The 20009-nt window shown below is 38.0% G+C and overlaps 1 protein-coding gene across 1 annotated transcript in view; it reads left to right on the top strand.

The window, feature by feature from the left end:
• The window catches only part of CACNA2D2 (calcium voltage-gated channel auxiliary subunit alpha2delta 2), a 5241953-nt gene that overhangs the window by 2805643 nt on the left and 2416301 nt on the right, over positions 1 to 20009 (top strand). The window contains exon 6 of the mRNA XM_044078189.1: positions 14069 to 14210. Coding sequence (XP_043934124.1) covers positions 14069 to 14210 — 142 coding nt within the window. The remainder of the gene's footprint in view (positions 1 to 14068; positions 14211 to 20009) is intronic.

Genomic DNA, 20009 nt, shown 5'->3' with positions numbered 1-20009 from the left:
TGACTATTGGGCAATCTGTACTACTTCTTATAGTCACAGATTGGTAGAATTGTAGCTCATATTTGAATTCATACTCCAACCTTTTTAGGTAAACTTGTATCCTCATGCATTCTCATCATTGTCATAACTATCAGACAATCTATACTATTTCTGATTCTCATAGGTTGATAGTATTACAGCTTATATCTGAATTCATACTCTCTCCTTTGTAGGTAAACTTGCATACTCACTAGACAAATAAAACTTATACACCATCCTGAACCGATGCCATACCTCTCAACTGTACAGATTTTCAGAGAATGTCCAGATTTTTGCCTCATATTTTTGGTGTGTTCCTCCTAAAATCTGTATCTTTTTGGCAAATAGCTGAGGATTTAAGTAATTAAATAATACCATATATTTGAGTTTAAGACTCCACATCCTTCAGAAAATTCATGCTAATGCAAAACCTATTATTCTATCAACTTTTTAAGTTTGTAAGTGCAATATTTAAAATCTGTCCCTATTTGTCACCCCATCATTTTAGGCTTTGTTCAGATATTTTGCTCTAAAAGGATGAGGGATATGACCGATGCCTCCACATCACATGCGGCATTAATCACAGATAAGTTCTATAACCATCTCCTTGCTTGCATTGAGGCCACAGACCAAAAAAGGCATAAATATAATGCCAGACTTAAAAACAAACCCATTTGGTGGAATCCCGTATGAACAAACTGTACATTAAGAGAAAGAAACTCATAGCCCATAAAAGCAAAATTAACACCCCATCAGCTTAGGATGAACTCAAAACGATTAGCACAGAACTTAGAAACAAAATCATATCCTCCAAAAGAAAGTATGAACTGAGAATTGCCAGGAGTACTACAAAACCTTCTTTAGCTATATTATAGACCTCTGAAGTAATATCCAGCAGTGTTCTGAATTAATACAAAATAACACCGAATATTCAGCCCTTGAAGATGAAGCAAACATATTTGCAGACACCTTCATTTCAAACTTTACTCCCCTATCTATGCCTAATAAGTCACAGCACTTTAATATAGCTTTGCCTCCTCCATCATCTCTGACCAAGTCCTAAATGTTCTTTCTCATTTGCTAAGAACACAAGCTTTATGAGCCTGGATAATGTGCTGGGCTGTGTTCTGGTCAGTACCAAATATTATGTGGCTGATTCATTATTAAGTCTATTCATTGTCAGCCTCTTCACTGGAATTGTGCCAGAGGTATGTAAAACTGCTGTAGTCATCCCATTCCCTAAAGGTGGACCCACTACTGTTCTTGGAAACTATAGCTCCGTAGGTCTCACCAGCCTTAACTGTTATGCAATGGATCACATCATTGGGGAACTCATTAACAAAGATATATGCAGTCTTCAAGCCCTGAATCCAAATTAGTTTGGGTTTGTTAAAGGCAACACCTGCCTGCTGAATCTGGTAGAATTTTTTCAACAAATCACCAAGGCTTTGGAGTCAGGCAAATCAGTTTGCACTGCATACCAGAACTTAGCCAAAGCCTTTTCATACCATTCTATACTCTGGAATAATTGTTAAGCTAATCAAAGTCAACATAAACCCCATGTTGCCTTCTGGACAGCAAATTGTCTCATTGATAAAACCCATTCTAATAGTGCTGGAGACACACTTTCAACCAAAAGCATAGTTAGTAGCACTGTACCCAAGGGATATGCTCTGGAGTCACTCTTCTTTGGTATCTACTTCTTTGATGTCAAGGCTGACACCAAGAGTCGGTGGCTGATGAAGTTTGCCCATAACACTAAACCGAGAGCTGTCATAAACATCCCAAATGTCCACCAGATTCTCCAAGGGTGTCTAATACACACTATCAAGTGGTGCTTTGATTACATCCTCAAACTATATGCCAAAAAATGCAGTATTTTGTTCTTTGGCAAAACCCTCCATAAAAATTGACTTGGGCATTAAGGACTCTGGCACCTTCATTGACTGTGAATTATCCTTTTACGACTACATCACTGCTGTTAAGAACTCCTTTTATATAGCTAGACTGATCATCAGGAGTATATCTTCAATATCCAAGGAAGTTATCACCCACTTTACTCCTTCCTTATCAAAACAGTGGCAGGGTATTATGACAGTGATGGTGTGTACTTGTCTAAGCACATAACCCAGCTTGAAAGACCACAGTGTTTCCTTTCTAAGACAATCAAGGTTATGGTCACCTTGAGCTACCCTAACCAACATAATGCTTTCTTACTCTTGGTCCTATGTAACCACCTTCACATCCACAAAACTAATAACATACTAACACCTGCTTAAGAGACCTTCTGGCGTAATAGCTGTCTATCACACAGAGTAGCACTTGTATGGAATAGAGTCCCCCTTGGTATAAAGCTTAGTAATACCCTCACCCTTTATAAGCACAGCCTTAATAACTGGCTGGGCAGTTGTCGGTACAACCCCAGTTTGATAGAGCATGGCTAAGGCTGCTATGGGTCTGGATCAACACATCAGTATATGAGCCTTGAACCTATCTCTATAACCAGCTTCAATGTTCTGCCCAAAGATACTGATGGACTTCTTTCTTCCAAAAATTAAAAGCAATACTTCTTTTACAGTTTGAAAATACTTCCTCACAGGATGGCAAACAGTTGTTAAGGCATATGTATAATGTAATTCTGTAATGGCAATCCTAATGTGTGTGTGTGTTATGTAAACTGAGGCCATTGCAAGTGTGTAGTACAGGTAATTCTAAATCATGTTTTGTGAACACCTTATCAAGATTCAACCTTTCCTTACATTTTCTAAAAACATTTAGCTCAGGTCATCTTTACTGCCATGATGCAGACTCTTCACCAGCCTAAACAGTGGAGTTTACCCATACTGTTATTACACATAATAATTCCATGATAGTTTATCAAGCCCAGAAATGTCCATAACTGTTTTACATGGGTAGTGTATGGGTTCCCTCACTGATTATCTGCACTTTGTGTTTAATGGATAGAACTTATTCCGAGGCATTCAGTTTGGGATTTACTAAATGCTTGTATTAAAGTATTTACTCTTAATCTATTAGCACCATATTTAAGTAACTGAGCTGCTCATGCCCTCTCCTTACACTAATCAGGAAAACATCTATTTATTTATTTATTTTATTTTTATTTTACATTTGTTGACCGGGATTGTCCGACTGAGCTGAAGAGCCCTTTATCAGCGGAAGCCTGAGGAGAAAAGCTCCAACATATTATATAATTTTCATTATAAATTAGCATTAAACAGCAATGTTACAGGATTATTACAAGGCATTAAGTAGCAATACAATGTTATACAGTGTCAATAATCAGGAGTTTAGCATAACTATTTCAAGATGTATAAAAAAAAATATGTCATTAAGATGAGTATAGTTTTTAGGGTAAGTGGTTAAAAAAACAGTTTTATCATGATGTAGTTGCATGAAGGCAAGACAATTACAATAGAATGTTTCTCTGAGGCAATTTGCTTAATAGATTTTAGAAGACAGTAGAAAGAGTAGTCAAGGAAGATTAGAGAGAGCTAGTGGCAAGAGTGAGTTAAGGACAGAAAGTAGATTAAGGTACGAGAAGTAGTGGATGTTAAGGAGGGAGAGTGCAGTGGGAGGACCAGTGACTTTTAAAGTGATCTTTGGTGGCTGTCTTAAATTGTTTAAGATGTGTAAGGGTCCTGATTTCTAGTGGGAGCCTATTCCAGGCAATAGTGGGGTGATAGCTGTACATGTTGTGTCCAAGTTTAGACTTAGGTTTGTAGAGTTGTAGTAGATCTTGGTTAGAGCTTCGGAAAGGTCTGGAGGGAGAATAATGGGAGATGAGAGGGGATAGTGCTGGACAGTAGGAAGGCTGGTATAGGATAGAATGGAAGATCTGGAGCTGAGAGAGAAGAAACTGGTGGGGTAATTCAAGCCAGTTTAGGTGTTTTAGAGAGACACAGTGATGGGATTTGTACATTTGTTGGGCAACAAATCTAGCTACCTTGTTGTAGGTAGATTCTAGTTTGGTCAGGAGTGCTGAGAATCAAAACATCTGAGGTGCTATCTGAATTCAGATCCTTGATTGCATTTTTGATAGCAACATGATTCAGAACTCATTTCAAATGGTAATTCTCTATACACAAACCTCTATTTGCATTAATCATCACATACTTTTTAGAATCATCATCAAGTATTGTTTGTTGATAAGTAGTTGTTTAGTTTATTTGTTAAATGACAGTTATATCCATCTGTCAACATGGCCGTCAAAATAACTTCCAGTCATGGGAGAAGATATTCAGCCTGTCAATTTATAGTCACCACAAATTGACAGGATACTATCACTTTTTACAACAGAAACAATGGCACTTGCCCATTCGTTATGCTTCATTCAGCTTATAATCCCTTCTGCTTCGACTCTGAAGTTTAGATAAATCTGAAGCAACAACATGGAGAATGGTTAGGCTTCCTAGATCCTGCATTTTTTTTTTAAATTAAGATGTATAAGTCAGCCCAAAGAATGAGAGCCTGAGTAACTGTTTTATGTGAGAGGCCGTATCAGCATTCATCCATTCTCTAATGACTGCTTTAACATAGGCAGGGACACAGTGGAGACACAACCTCACAACCAGTAGGCATAAGATGGAGATCTAATTCCTGGCCATTTAGATAACCCATTTCAGGAAACACAGGAGTGCGTGTGCATCCACACACACACACACACACACACACACACACACACACACACACACACACACACACACGCATCCTCACACACACTTACCTATTAATAACGTATAAACTTGCCAACTCTTCTATTAGTATATTATGAAATTTGGATAATGGAGAATGACACACAGTCAAAAATCTATACAACAAAGGAAATGCATGCAAACTCCTCACCTCCTCAAAGAAGCCATGCCAAAAGTGAAGCAGACAGTGGTGCCATGTTGTTTGAGACAATAACAATAAATGGTGCACTGCTTTGGTCTGTGTGTGCCGGATACATCACATTTAACAAAAGACATGCTGACACCATCTTTGATTATATCTACTCTAAGTAATAACTGCTATAGTATTTATGAAAGTATGCAGTATTTACTTATTTGTGTTAATACTTTTAATATGACTAAAAACAGCTAACAAAAAAGACAGTAAAATCACTTGAAAAAGTAGAAAATTACTAGTAGCATTTATTTATTTATTATTTATTTATTCTCTGTACAGTATGGAAATGTATTGAATGTATACAGGCTTATTTATCTGAATATGTTCAGTTTCCATAGTGTCATTTGCATTGATAAAAAAATAAAATGGGTGTGAATTCATAAAGGTTACCACAAATTGAACACGATCTGTACACCTCAAGGTTACTTTCTACAGTCATAGACAGCCCTACCACTATGCTTTTGTTGTGTATTAATTCAGAAACATTACTTAAGATGTTCACAATCTGAAAACCTCATAGTAACGTTTATGAATTCTCCCACAATGTACTGGGTCTGAGCAAAATGTATGGCATCATATAAAAGTCAAAATAAAATCAGTACAACTTTTCAAATTGAAAAGATAATCAGATACAAAGTACTTACACCCATATCACACATAAACACACACATTCACACACACACACACACACACACATGTATATATATATATATATATATATATATATATATATATATATATATATCACACATAAACACACACACACACACACACACACACACACACACACACACACACACACACACACACACACACACACACACACACACACACACACATATACATATATATATATATATATCACACATAAACACACACATTCACACACACACATGTATATATATATATATATATATATATATATATATATATATATATATATAGATATCACACATAAACACACACCTTTATATATATATATATATATATATATATATATATATATATATATGTACAAACCTGAATATCAAATCTGTGAAAGATCAAAAAAGGAAAACAGTTTCCTTTCTTGATGTTTATATTACCCCCCCCCCCCAACAATAGCCTCCTGTTTGTTTGAGTAGTTGCAGTGTCACAGGAAGTTTGAGAGAGTATTGCAATAATGAGCAATGCTTCACCCCCTGCATCACGTTAGTAATCCGTGCAAACACTAACCCCACAACTTACCTTTAAAAAATCCTTCCTTAATACTGTCATTATACAAGACATACTCAGACACACAAACATGCACCAAGGCACTCACTACAAACATGAAATTTAACCCTTACCTAACAACCCACAATGTACTGGGTCTGAGCAAAATGCATGGCATCATATAAAAGTCAAAATAAAATCAGTGCAACTTTTCAAATTGACCCTGACTCTACCATAAAACACAAAATACCAATACCTTCACTTAACCCTTACCCTAACTCTAAACCTAACCCCCAAATACACACATATCCCCTGTCAGCTCGTTACAATCCCCACTTACCTGTTTCAATGAAATGGCAGTTTGAGATATCACATGGTCAAGTATCTGGACATTTGGGAATCTCAAACATTCCTAATGTTTGTCAACCAAAGCAACATTCGACAAAATGCAGTAGAATCCAATATGTGTGTGTATATATATATATATATATATATATATATATATATATATATATATATATATAAAATAAACACCGTGCACTAGAAGAATCTTAATTATATAAATTCAGACTTCTTTTAGGCATAGTAATTAATACTGAGCTAGTAGAAAGGAAATAAAAACTCAGACACTGAACAGATGATTAAGCTTTCGCTCTTATTCAGATGGAAGAGCTTCATCAGAAGGTTTTTTGTTTACATGTGACTCTAGTTACATATAATGTAAGTATTGTTGACTATAGGTTATTCTGATGAAGCTCTTCCACCTGAATAAGAGTGAAAGCTTAATCATCTATTCAGTGTCTGAGTTTTTATTTCCTTTCTACTAGCTCAGTATTAATTACTACGCCTAAAAAAGTCTGAATATATATATATATATATATATATATATATATATATATATATATATATGGTTTACAATCACATAGTCGATTGCACTGTGTGCAATGAACGTATGTGTAAATCAGGTAGCAGAACCATTAGTGCGAGTACTATATTGTTGAACCTTACAATAGCGAACAGCCGCTATAGAAAGGTTTGACAGTGTAGTGTAGATCACACTATAGTGGAGATTGGGAAATGTACCCTTTCCTCAGTGTAATGTGATCTCGGAGTTTGTATATATAAGTAGGGGGGGTGTGAGGGGTGCTGGAGGGCTTGCCCCCCATCAAAACATGTTAAAATATGTTTAGCGGCTAAGAGAATTTCAGTGAAGTTGAAATGTTCGACAATCGACTGCACTGAAATGCTCATTTCGGCATTTACTGTGGTCAGTATTGTGATTTCCAAACATTTTCTTCAGCTATATGCACTTTTGGCCACAGTAGTGTCCAACATGTGATAGTAAACCTATATATATATATATATATATATATATATATATATATATATATATATATATATATATATATATATATATCTATGTCATATGAATCCGTCGACAGACCTCATCGACACCAAAGCATCGACCGTTCAGAACATCGACAATCCAGGTAGCGATTTTCCCCTTACAGGACCCATGGTAGCACTTAGGACCCATGGCAGCGACTGTTGAGAATTTGCGTTGTCCATAGCGCCGCTAAGCGAAACAAGTGCTACCATGGGTCCTGTAAGGGGAAAATCGCTACCTGGATTGTCGATGTTCTGAACGGTCGATGCTTTGGTGTCGATGAGGTAACGACGGATTCATATGAACCCATATATATATATATATATATATATATATATATATATAGTAAACATGGGGATCAACATTGTCTGTGTCATTCCATGTAACTCGTGACTACTTCATTACTTTCTTTTGCAACTAAAGTGTTGTTGTTTCACTTTTTATTTCACCATCACCTGAGCTACAGCTGAAATTGGTCATTAGTTGTTGTTCAGTGCCCTAGTCAGGTGAACAAACTTAAGTAAGTAAGTAGCATAAATAAATCGGCCCTTGTTGCAATACTCTGCCAGACTTCTTTGTTCAGAAGTTGTGTTATAGCTTATATTCTAAACTTCTAATAGCACCTGAAATAATCATATCTTTACTTTGTTTGACTTTACTAGGTAGAAAAAAAGAGAAGAGAAACACATTATGATGATTACAACGAAAGAATTAGAACTTTCCTCATTATAAATGCACTTTGCTATAGCATTACAAGCAAAGCTGCCTTTTCCTTATAAGATTTGCATTTTTTGTACAGATTTAAGTTTAACTTATTATGTGTCATTCTCTAAGCAATGGTTGGGTAATTTGTTTAAAAGCCTTTTCTGATTGCTTGTAGTCATCTAAAGCTGTTTTAAGTGTATTTTTTACTGTTTGTAGTTGTTTAAAGCTGTTTTAAGTGTATTTTTTACTGTTTTTGCCTTATCTTTTCAAAAAATAAAATTGTCCTTGTTTCCTGCCTTTCTAAGCTAGTATAGTCCAGTTTTCAGGCTAGTGCTGAATTCCTGGCTGTGTTACAAGTTTCTAAGTTGCCCATACCTTTCTTGGATAGAAGGAGGTTTCTTTGTTCACCTGTGAGAGAGGGAGCTTTGAGCAACCATCTGTCCCTGGAGGAGTGGTTCCAGCCCAGAAGTTAATAGTTTATAGGCCATTTTGGGCTAATTTCTATCTCTTTCATTTCCCTGCTGTAAAAAACATGTTTGCACGGTTTTGCAATCCGGGCAGAGCCGGTTAGCTAGGGCTAAATTATTCCCGGCTCCACCAAGTCTCCTCTTCAGTTTTTCTCTTGAAAGTAGTCTAACTCTCAACCTAAGCACTTAAAAAGCATCCTACAGTCCAACACTTGCTCAGACCTAATAGCAAGCACTAATATACCTGACACTTGATTGCCCAGCAGGGCAAGGCTCATTATTCACCCCTCACCAATCAAGTGACTAAGCAGCTCACCCTACTATTCAGGCATGACTAAAGGGCAATTTCAGGTATACTCTTCAGTCCAGCTGGTGAACCTGGGTATCCTGAGGCAATGTTACAACTGCCTCATGTACACAGACAACCCTCTTCTCCTACCACAAAACATTAACATATGCGAGAGATGCAATTATATAGCTAAATTGGAAGCTAAGCTCTCTCCATCCAAGACTGGAACAGGCAATCGTGAGGAGAAGGTTAACACTTGCACCACACCTCCAGCCTCACATAGACATACTAAACCAGCACTGGAAAAAAATACACATAAATACATGAAAGCATACTCAGAGGCTCTAAATAAAAACCTGCAAAAGCATCAGAGACCTCCAAAGTAGACACCAAAAAACCTGCACCTCCCGTCACAAACCAGACAACACATAAAACACAAAATCAGTGTGCCGCACAATCACAGCCCTTAAGGCAAAATAACATACCTAACACATTAGTAATAGATGACTCTATAGTCAGGCACACTGATGTCCCACTCACTAGGCTGCACAAGGAGAAGGTTACTGTTAGTTGCCTGTCGGGAGCCAGAATCCGCCACATAACACAAGCACTCAGGTCACTCCAGAACAAGTACAAATATGACTCTGTTATTGTTCATGTTGGTGTGAATGACCTGAGACGTATCTCCACAGACTACATGAAAAGAGACATGGAAGAGCTCTCTGATCATGTTGCCCAGGTAGGTATGACCCTGACCCTGAGTAGCATCCTGCCATCACCAAGAATGATTCCGCAGTATAAAGAAAAAATTATCAATTTCAACAATTGGCTAAGCTTCTGGTGTCATTCAAAGGGGATCCAGTGTCTGTCAGCTTGGGATGACATGCTCGACAAGCCTTGTTGCTTTGCAAGAGACGGCTTGCACCTGTCACCCCTAGGCTTTCAAATACTGGCCAAGGCTCTTGCTGCCCCCATAGTGCCTTTTTAAGGCAAGGCTCAAAAGTCAAACCCACCTCAGTAAACAGCACAAATAAAAAAATGAGGGTTATGCTACTCAACGTCAGGAGTTTAAATCTCAAAATGCACGTGCTCGAAGCACTCCTCAGTATGGAGAACGTCGACATCTGTGCAGTAACTGAAACCTGGTTCAAGGCTCCACAGAGCACGCCAGCACTACTGGGCTACAACTCATACCACACATTTCAGCCACAAAACATGGACTGAAACACAAAAGGAGGCGGTGTATCCATATTCATCAAGGATACCTACACCTCCAGGTTAGTGGTGTAGCATGATACCTCTGAGATCATCCATGTGCAACTAACATCGTGCAAATCTGCAATGCAAATTGTGGCCTGCTACAGATCACCCTCCATGACCCAGGACCACCACTCCACCTTTCTGGAGACAATGGAAAACATGAAGGTTCTACCGAACACCCTGATATTGGGCGATTTCAATTACCCTACTGTTAACTGGGAAAACTACTCAAGCACAAACTCCTAGGTCCAGTGCTTCCTGGAATTTATCAACTCAAATGCCCTGGATCAGCTGGTAAACTCCCCTAATAGAGGTGAAAACATATTGGACCTGGTCATCACCAACATGGGCGACAGGTGTTCTGCATCGGAGGTCAACCCATCACTGGTTAGATCAGACCATAAACTAATCACTCTGAATGTCCACACCACACCACCACCCCCAACCAAGGAAACCACAGTGAAAAACTTTTCTATAGCAAACTTCACCTTACTTAAGACAGAGGTGGTAAGTTTCACAGCCCCCACGCTAAAGGATAACAGTGTCCAAAATGCAGGAACCTTTACAAATGCCCTCTGTGAGCACCTACAAGGATGCATGGATCATGCCATCCCTAGCAAAACCAAGTCTCACTCCCCTAAGAGAAGGAAACCAGTCTGGTGGACCCCTGCCATAAACATGCTCTACAATAGAAGGAGGAAACTAGTTCAGAAAAAAAGCAAATCCCAAGAAGGAAAGACATCCCTGATCAGTATCAGTAAGAAGCTAAGATCCCTCATAAAATCATCCAAGGCTAACTTTGAAAGAAAAATAGCCAAGGATATGAAAGATAACCACAAAGCCTTCTTTAGCTATGTCAAGAATCTAAGTGGCAACTCACACATATGCTCTGAGCTAGTGCAAAATAGCACAAAATATACTGAACCTACTGATATTGCCAACATCCCGGCAGATAGATTCAGTGCAAACTTAACCCCCCTCTCACCCCCAAAAGGGCCCACAACAATACCGGAAAAGTGTAGTGTCCCGGAAATCACAGACACACAGGTTAAACCAGCCCCTTCAAAAGCCAAAAACACAGCATCAATGGAGCCAGATGGTGTCCCATGCTGCATCTTGCACGAACTACAGAACAAACTAACCCCCCACCTAATCACACTGTTCAACCTCAGCCTCTCCACAGGCTACGTGCCCATAGAATGGTGCACAGCAACGGTTATTCTGCTCCACAAAGGAGGGGCTTCAACTGACCCTGGTAACTATTGCCCCATAAGCCTGACTTGCCTGGTCTGCAAGGCTATGGAGCGCATCATCATGGAACTCGTTAACAAAGACATTGTGAACATCCAAACACTTAACCTAACCCATTTTGGCTTTTTTAAGGGCATATCATGCCTACTAAACTTGGTTGACTTCTTCGAGACAGTCACCAAGGCCATAGATGAAAGGAAGGTGGTTCACACAGCCTACTGTGACCTCACCAAGGCTTTTGACACCATTCCCCACTCGAGAATTATAGAAAAACTCACCAGCCTAAACATAAACCTATATGTCACGAGATGGGTTGCCAACTGGCTCACAGACAGAACTCACACAGTAAGAATAGTGGGCTCCAGGTCTGACTCTAAACCAGTCACAAGTGGTGTCCCACAAGGCTCGGTCCTGGGACCCCTACTGTTTGGCATATACTTCTCAGAAGTACACGCAAACACAGGAGGACTATGGCTAACCAAGTTCAGGATGACTGCAAACTGGGAGCCATAATTGACTCTCCGGCTGACACGGACATTCTCCAAAAGGGCCTTACTGAGATGGACACCTTGTGTCAAAGTCATGGTCTCAAGCTAAATGCCAAAAAATGCATAGTCATCCCATTTGGGAAAAACAAAACACCCATGAATTACCACATAGGTGGCAGCCCGCTTAATACAGAAGAGGTAATAAGAGATCTGGGGTCCCAGGTAGATAGTAATCTCTCCTTTGACAATCATATTGCCAAAGTAGTTAGGAAATCCTTCTATGTAGCCCATCTAATTACTAAAGGGTTTGCATCCAGAAATAAAGAGGTTATAGTGCCCCTCTACTCGTCACTCATCAGACCCATCTTAGAGTACAATGCCCCATTTGGGAGGTCCCTCACAAGACACTACCAACAGCTGGAAAGACCACAAAAGAACCTCACCAAGAGGATTACTGGCCTCAAATATATATCCTATGCAGCTTGACTGGAAAAGCTCCAGGTGTACTCAGTGGCATATTGCTTACTCAGAGGTGATCTCTGCCTGACTTACAAAGCCAAGTCCAACTCAGAATTGATGGACATGCTCCACCTAAAGAAATCCAAGTCACTAGCGTATATGAAAGTCAGCGTTCCTGCTAAATGGTACTATACCAAAGAACTGGAAAATCTGTGTAGGTGAAGTGTAGTACCAAAACACGTAAAAACATCCAATATCCAAGAAGAGCTGCTGTAACAGGAACAAAACACGTTGGCAATTCTTAAGATCAGCAAAGTAGTTTATTGGAAGTAAAAACTGCTTTTTCGTGGTCCATCCACGCTTCATCAGATAAATTACTTAAAACTATACAAAGTTTATATACAACCGCTAGAGCGCGGGAAAGTCTGCTCATTAATCAATTAGCATCTAAATGATGCAAAAAAACGTTAAAAACACTTAACCATTTAAATACCATTTAAATATATATATGTATGTATTTATACCAACATCTACAATGTTATTACTGTAATAACATTGTAGATGTTGGTATAAATACATACATATATATATTTTTTGAAAGTATAAAGTATATAGAAGCTTAAGGTCTGAGTTTGAAGTGTATTTAAATGGTTAAGTGTTTTTAACGTTTTTTTTGCATCATTTAGATGCTAATTGATTAATGAGCAGACTTTCCGCCTAGCGGTTGTATATAAACTTTTAAGTAATTTATCGATGAAGCATCTTAAGAATTGCCAACGTGTTTTGTTCCTGTTACAGCAGCTCTTCTTGGATATTGGATGTTTTTACGTGTTTTGGTACTACACTTCACCTACACAAATCCAAGTCACTGCGAGCCACTCACTCTAGTGAGCTAAACCTCACCACAACAATAAACAGAACATGCTGGAGGGATAGATTCCTGTCAAAGAGACTCTCCATGCTTTGGAACAAAATTCCTAACTACATCAGACAGAGCCCCTCACTAACAATCTTCAAGAGAAACCTTGATGAGTGGATGGGTAACAGAAAATACACCCCTGGGATCACTTCATTGGCTCTTCTTGACAGAGGCTCAGTTAATTAATCAATGGGGCGGCGAAAGCTGACACACTATGGCTAGGCTTATAAATGCTCTTGGGCAGATAGCCTAGTACCTACCTATGAACCTATTAAAGTGGTATCTGATCTGCCATCTTTGCCCTTTTGCAGATTTCTCATTGCCTTTGCTTCTTATAAGTTAAAGTCATTCTCTGGCCAGTCATTGGAAGCTGCAGTTTGCTTGTTTGAGGGAGTGCTTCATATTCAGTATGCTAGGTACAGTTTTAAAGGGATCATTATTTCTAATTTGAATTTCATGTATTTAAATGCAGCCGAACTAGAACAACTTAAAAAAAGCTAAATTGATTTATGTGCTATCAGGCAGGGCAAGTGTCAAAAATGAAGTCTGGGAATTTTATTTTTGTTTAATTTATTTATTTTTTTTATAATTGCAAACATTTAATGGAACACCCTCATTTAGTATCACAGTTTCCTTATCTAGTGTTGTCTAATTTCATTGTTATTTTGATCTCGATTCACTAGATATCCTACTAAGATCCAAGATTTGTTCATTGCATTCTAGCCTGAAGAACCAGAAGATGAGGAGGGGGAGAGGGACAGAGCTAATCCACTCAAGCTTGAATTTGTAAATGACGTCAACTTCAAAGCAAAAGTCAACTATTCATACAGTGCAGTACAGATTCCGACAGACATCTACAAGGGTTGTAAGTAATACTCTTTTTAAAGTACTTTCCATATTCTCTTCCTTGTATGTTTCTTTTGTTTTGAAGAAGCAAGAACACCAAGTACTGTTAGCAATAGTTTGTTAGTTAATTATTTTCTGTCCAAGTAACAATATAGAGCAATCATGCTGACTGAAATTGATGATGAACATGCCAGTATATTAATGGCAACGTTTCGTGACCTGGACCTGAGGATTATATATAATAACTTTACAACTAAGCAGTGGCATTCTGTCTCCTTTACAAAAATGGAGAAATGGAAAATCATTCAGAAAACTGTGCTTTGGTAGAGAATGGAAAATCTGCTTGCAGAGGCTATGCTTTGGTAGAAAACTATGTATTTGAATAACTCCACTATGCTATAACCCCTGAGTTATTTAAACAATTCTTTATGCCAGAGTTTAATAAATCCCTCTGAGACAGAAAGAGGTATGGCCTGTGGAACATAAGGAAGGAAGCAAGGGTAAGGGGACCATACTAATATATGATCGTGCTTTCAGAGGTCTTGACTAGTTTTGTACAGTGAGATAATAGTTTCCCTAATTTTGAAGGGATTAGACATTCTCCCATTCATTCTCTACTGTTTGTTAAATAATGAGGTGAAGGCATTAATCTATATACGTGTGCACGTTATCGAATAATGGAGTCTGAGACTCACGTCCCCTTGCACCACCTTACTCATGTCCCTAATCCCAACAGTATATTTTAAAGTAGTAAAAATTGATCCCCCTAATAGTACAATAAACAACACACATGTGCTCACACACACACACACACACACACACACACACACACACACACACACACACACACACACACACACACACACACACACACACACACACACACACACACACACACACACACACACACACACACACACACACACACACACACACACACACACACACACACACACACACACACACACACACACACACACACACACACACACACACACACACACACACACACACACACACACACACACACACACACACACACACACACACACACACACACACACACACACACACACACACACACACACACACACACACACACACACACACACACACACACACACACACACACACACACACACACACACACACACACACACACACACACACACACACACACACACACACACACACACACACACACACACACACACACACACACACACACACACACACACAGACACACACACACACACACACACACACACACACACACACACACACACAGACACACACACACACACACACACACACACACACACAGTTCAAACATACTAACACTCAAACCTAACAACATATCTCCCCTTCCCTAGCTCTTACTCTTACCCTAACTTGCAAACACCCAAACACACACACACACACACACACACACACACACACACACACACACACATACACAGTCCAGCGCCAGAACCCAGTCCCACTTAGCCAACATTTGACAATGCACACTTTGACTTTTCAGGCACTCAGCAAAGCAGGTATTCATCAATTTCTGTCAGCAGAAAATCCTTTGACAATCATAACCTTTGACCAAGTATATGGAATCTATATATAAATAAAGAGAGAGCCTGTTAATAAAACAGCAACATTCCAAGTGAATGAAAAAAACTCTGAGACAAATTCACTAAAACTACTTTCAGTGATAGTGGAGTTTTCCACTTTCTCCTTTCTCCAATGCTGGTGTAAGTGTATGCAAGTTTGCGGTATATATCGGATCATCTGGGTTTCTTTTCGGGGGCACTTGTTTGCTGAAAGCAGTTAAGGAAAACTGGTTTAGGAGTTTTTATGTTTGGCAGGACTGCTATCAGTATATGAACAGGGGAAATATATATATATATATAGATATATCTAGATCTGTATATATATATATATATATATATATATATATATATATATATATATATATATTATAGAGCATTCAATATAGTTAAACATTTATAATGCAGTAAGAAGTAATGCTGCCGGGAAGCAAAATTTAGAAACTCAAACCAGAAGGTTAAAATTATTTCAACACTTACTGCAAAGTATGTTTTCAATTTTAAGTACTTTAGATGTCAACTTTGCATAAATGATGTAAAAAAAAAGTTTCCATTCAGGAGATAATGTAACTGGTTGGAAATGATGCTTGGTACTTGAATTGTTTGCTCTCTTTTTATGATTTCTGCTATGAGGGTTTTAGTGTAGAATCTCTGTCATTAAATAAACATGTATACCATTGAACAGAGGATAGGTTCTATATCTTTGATTGAAGATGTATGCCACGGGATAGAGGATAGGTTTTGTATCTTTAATTAAATATATATATATATATATATATATATATATATATATATATATATATATATATACCACATTTAGAGGATAGGTTCTGTATCTTTAATTGAAGGTGTATACCTTAGATAGAGATAGGTTCTGTATCTTTAATTAAAGATATATATCATGGGACAGAGCATAGATGTGTACCATGGGACAGAACATAGGTTCTGTATCTTTAATTAGAGATGTATACCACAGAATAGATGATAGCTTTTGTATCTTTTAGTAAAGATGTATACCGCAGGATAGAGCATAAGTTCTGTATTTTTAATTAAAGATGTATACCACAGGATAGAGCATAGGTTCTGTATCTTTAATTAAAGATGTACCACAGGATAGATGATAACTTTTGTATCTATAAGTAAAGATGTATACCACAGGATAGATAATAACTTCTGTATCTTTAAGTAAAGATATCTACCACAGGATAAATTATAACTTCTGTATCTTTAAGTAAATATGTATACCATAGGATTTAGCATAGGTTCTGTATCTTTAATTAAAGATGTATACCACAGGATAGATGATAACTTCTGTATCGTTAAGTAAAGATGTCTACCACAGGATATATTATAGCTTCTGTATCATTAAGTAAAGATGTATACCACTGGCTAGAGCATAGGTTCTGTATCTTTAATTAAAGATGTATACCACAAGTAGATGACAGCTTCTGTATCTTTAAGTAAAGATGTATACCACATTATAGATGATAGCTTCTGTATCTTTAAGTAAAGATGTATACAAAGGGGGCAGAGCATAGGTTCTGTGTCTTTAATTAAAGATGTACACCATGGAATAGAGCATGGGTTCCATATCTCTGACTAAAGATGTATACCACAAGATAGAGGATAGCATCTGTTTCTTTAAGTAAAGGTGTATACTAAGAAGGTAGAGCATAGCTTCTATATCTTTAATTAAAGATGTACACCATGGGATAGAGCATAGGTTCCATATCTCTGACTAAAGATGTATACCACAAGATAGAGGATAGCTTATGTATCTTTAAGTAAAGATTCATACCAAGGAGGTAGAGCATACGTTCTGTATCTTTAATTAAAGATGCGTACCATGGAATAGAGCATAGGTTCTATAAATTTAATTAAAGATGTGTACCATGGGATAGAGCATAGGTCCTGTGCCACGGGACAGAGGAGAATTGTGCTAGGGCGAGAAGTATGGGAGATTAATATAACATTTAAATTCTTTGACTGTGTCCCTGCAGTTGGACTAAAATTATGTTTTAGTTCACTTTTCACTGAACAAAAGACTGCCTTTAAATACAACTGTCTGTTCCATTTCATTAGCAAGTGCCAGGTGTGATGGGAACTTAGATAAAAGTATACATTATCGGGAGGAGCAATGGTCTAAACTGTCTCAATTAAATATTTAGTCTAGCTATTTATTTGCAAACCAGTAAAGTAATTTAGTCTTTCTAGAAACTTTTCAGCCATGATGTGAGTGATAAGTGTAAGAGTAAATGCAATATGTATTGAGATTTGTACAGAAGACATTAAACCAACATGTTTTATGGAATCTGGGAGGAAAGGGGAGTAAATGTGTATGTGTGTGTGTGTGTGTGTGTGTGTGTGTGTGTGTGTGTGTTTATATATATATATATATGTGTGTGTGTGTATGTGTATATATTTGTGTTCAGTGAAGCACAAGGGTGAGTCAGCTAAATCAAAAAGTGTGCCCCCACCTAGCCTCATAGTCAACTGTGATAATTGTGGAGGTAATCATGAACCCAAAAGAGAATGGTGCTTAACTTTTGGTCAGCAGTGCCACAAACGTAAAAAGTGGAATCATTACAAAAGGTTTTGTAAATCAAAAGAGGTTCATTCTTTTATTAAAAGAGAACATTCAAAGAGCCAAGTTGATCAGCTAGAAAATCTCGACCCTACTTTTTATGTTAATGGTGTGTCTGTGCTTGGTGAAACAGTCAATGCAGTAGATTTGTGGGCAAAGAACTAAGTATTTTGTACTGTTCATTTTAATGGAAGACCCATAGAGCTCAGAGTAGATACAGGCTCAAACTACAATGTTATATCAGCAGAAACATTTGCAAAAATAAATGCTGGTGAAAGGCTTGATTTGGCAAAGTGTACAAAGTTTGTTGCTTATGGTATTGAAGAAATTCAGACTGAGGGCTCAGTAGTGATTTGATGTTACCCTGCTGAGAATAGCTATGACTTGCAATTTTACATAGTCAAGAGGCACGTGCAGTCATTATTAGGCCTCAGAGATAGTTTGAAAATGTGACTGCTTTCATTTAATAAGGAAGTCCACCATGTATGCTTGAAGGATAACAACTCAGATTTTGCCCAGACTATTTTTTAAGACTATGCTGATATTTTCAAAGGCAAACCCCCAGTTGTGTACTCCATGAAGCTAGACCCTGAAGTAAGCTCAGTTATCCGACCAGCATGGAATGTTCCAGTAGCTATGCAGAGCAGAGTGAAGGCTAAGCTACACAGAATGGTGCAGCAAGGAGTAATTTGTCTAACAGAAGAACCAGCTGAATGGATATCCTCCATGGTGGCAGCTCATAAGGAAAGCTCAGATGATATTAGTATATGTATTGATCCACGGGACTTGAACAAAGTACTAAAATTACCTCATCATCCAAACCACACAGTCAAAGAAGTTGCTGCTCTTATGCCAAATGCCACTATTTTTTCTGTCTTAGATGTGAAAAGTTCATTTTTGCCAATTTTTCTTGACTGTAGATCTTCTTTGCTAACTGCATTCAGTACACCATTCGGATGGTACAGATTTTTGTGAATGCCATTTGGAATAAATTCTGCCAGTGAAGTCTTTCAGCGTGGAATGGAGCACATTTTTTCGTGCTATCCATGTGCTATTATAATAGATTATATTCTTGTAGGAGGCAATGGTGAAGATGAACATGATAGAAACCTCAAGACAGTTTTAGACAGAGCTCGTGAAGTCTGTCTTAAGCTGAATCCTCAGAAATGCAAATTCAGGCTACAAGAAGTTACTTATGATGGTTATTTGTTTACCAATTCAGGCTTATGACCAGATCCTTCCAAACAAACAATTCTTAGGATGCCAGCTCCAGACAATATCCAAGCCCTACAACATTTTCTTGGTATGGTCAACTATCTAGGCAAGTTCATTCCAGATTTGAGTCAACTTTCAGCACCTCTAAGAGAGCTGATATGCAAGAGTGTATCCTGGTCCTGGTCAGAGCAATACCAAGGAGCATTTGATGTCCTGAAACAGATAATTGCCAGTCCACCTAGTTTAAGATACTATGATGTTCACAAACCTGTAACTCTTTTTTGTGATGCTTTTAAGTTTGGTCTTGTTGCAGTCATTCTTCAAGAGGGTAAACCAGTAGCATATGCATCGAGAACTCTAACCCAAACTGAGATGCAATATGCTCAGATAGAGAAAGAACTGTTGGCAATTCTGTTTGCAT

The sequence above is a fragment of the Protopterus annectens genome, chromosome 7.part0 (genome assembly GCF_019279795.1).
Source record: "Protopterus annectens isolate FY-2018-M chromosome 7.part0, PAN1.0, whole genome shotgun sequence".
NCBI lineage: Eukaryota > Metazoa > Chordata > Ceratodontiformes > Protopteridae > Protopterus > Protopterus annectens.
This window is presented reverse-complemented; position numbering and strand designations above follow the sequence as displayed.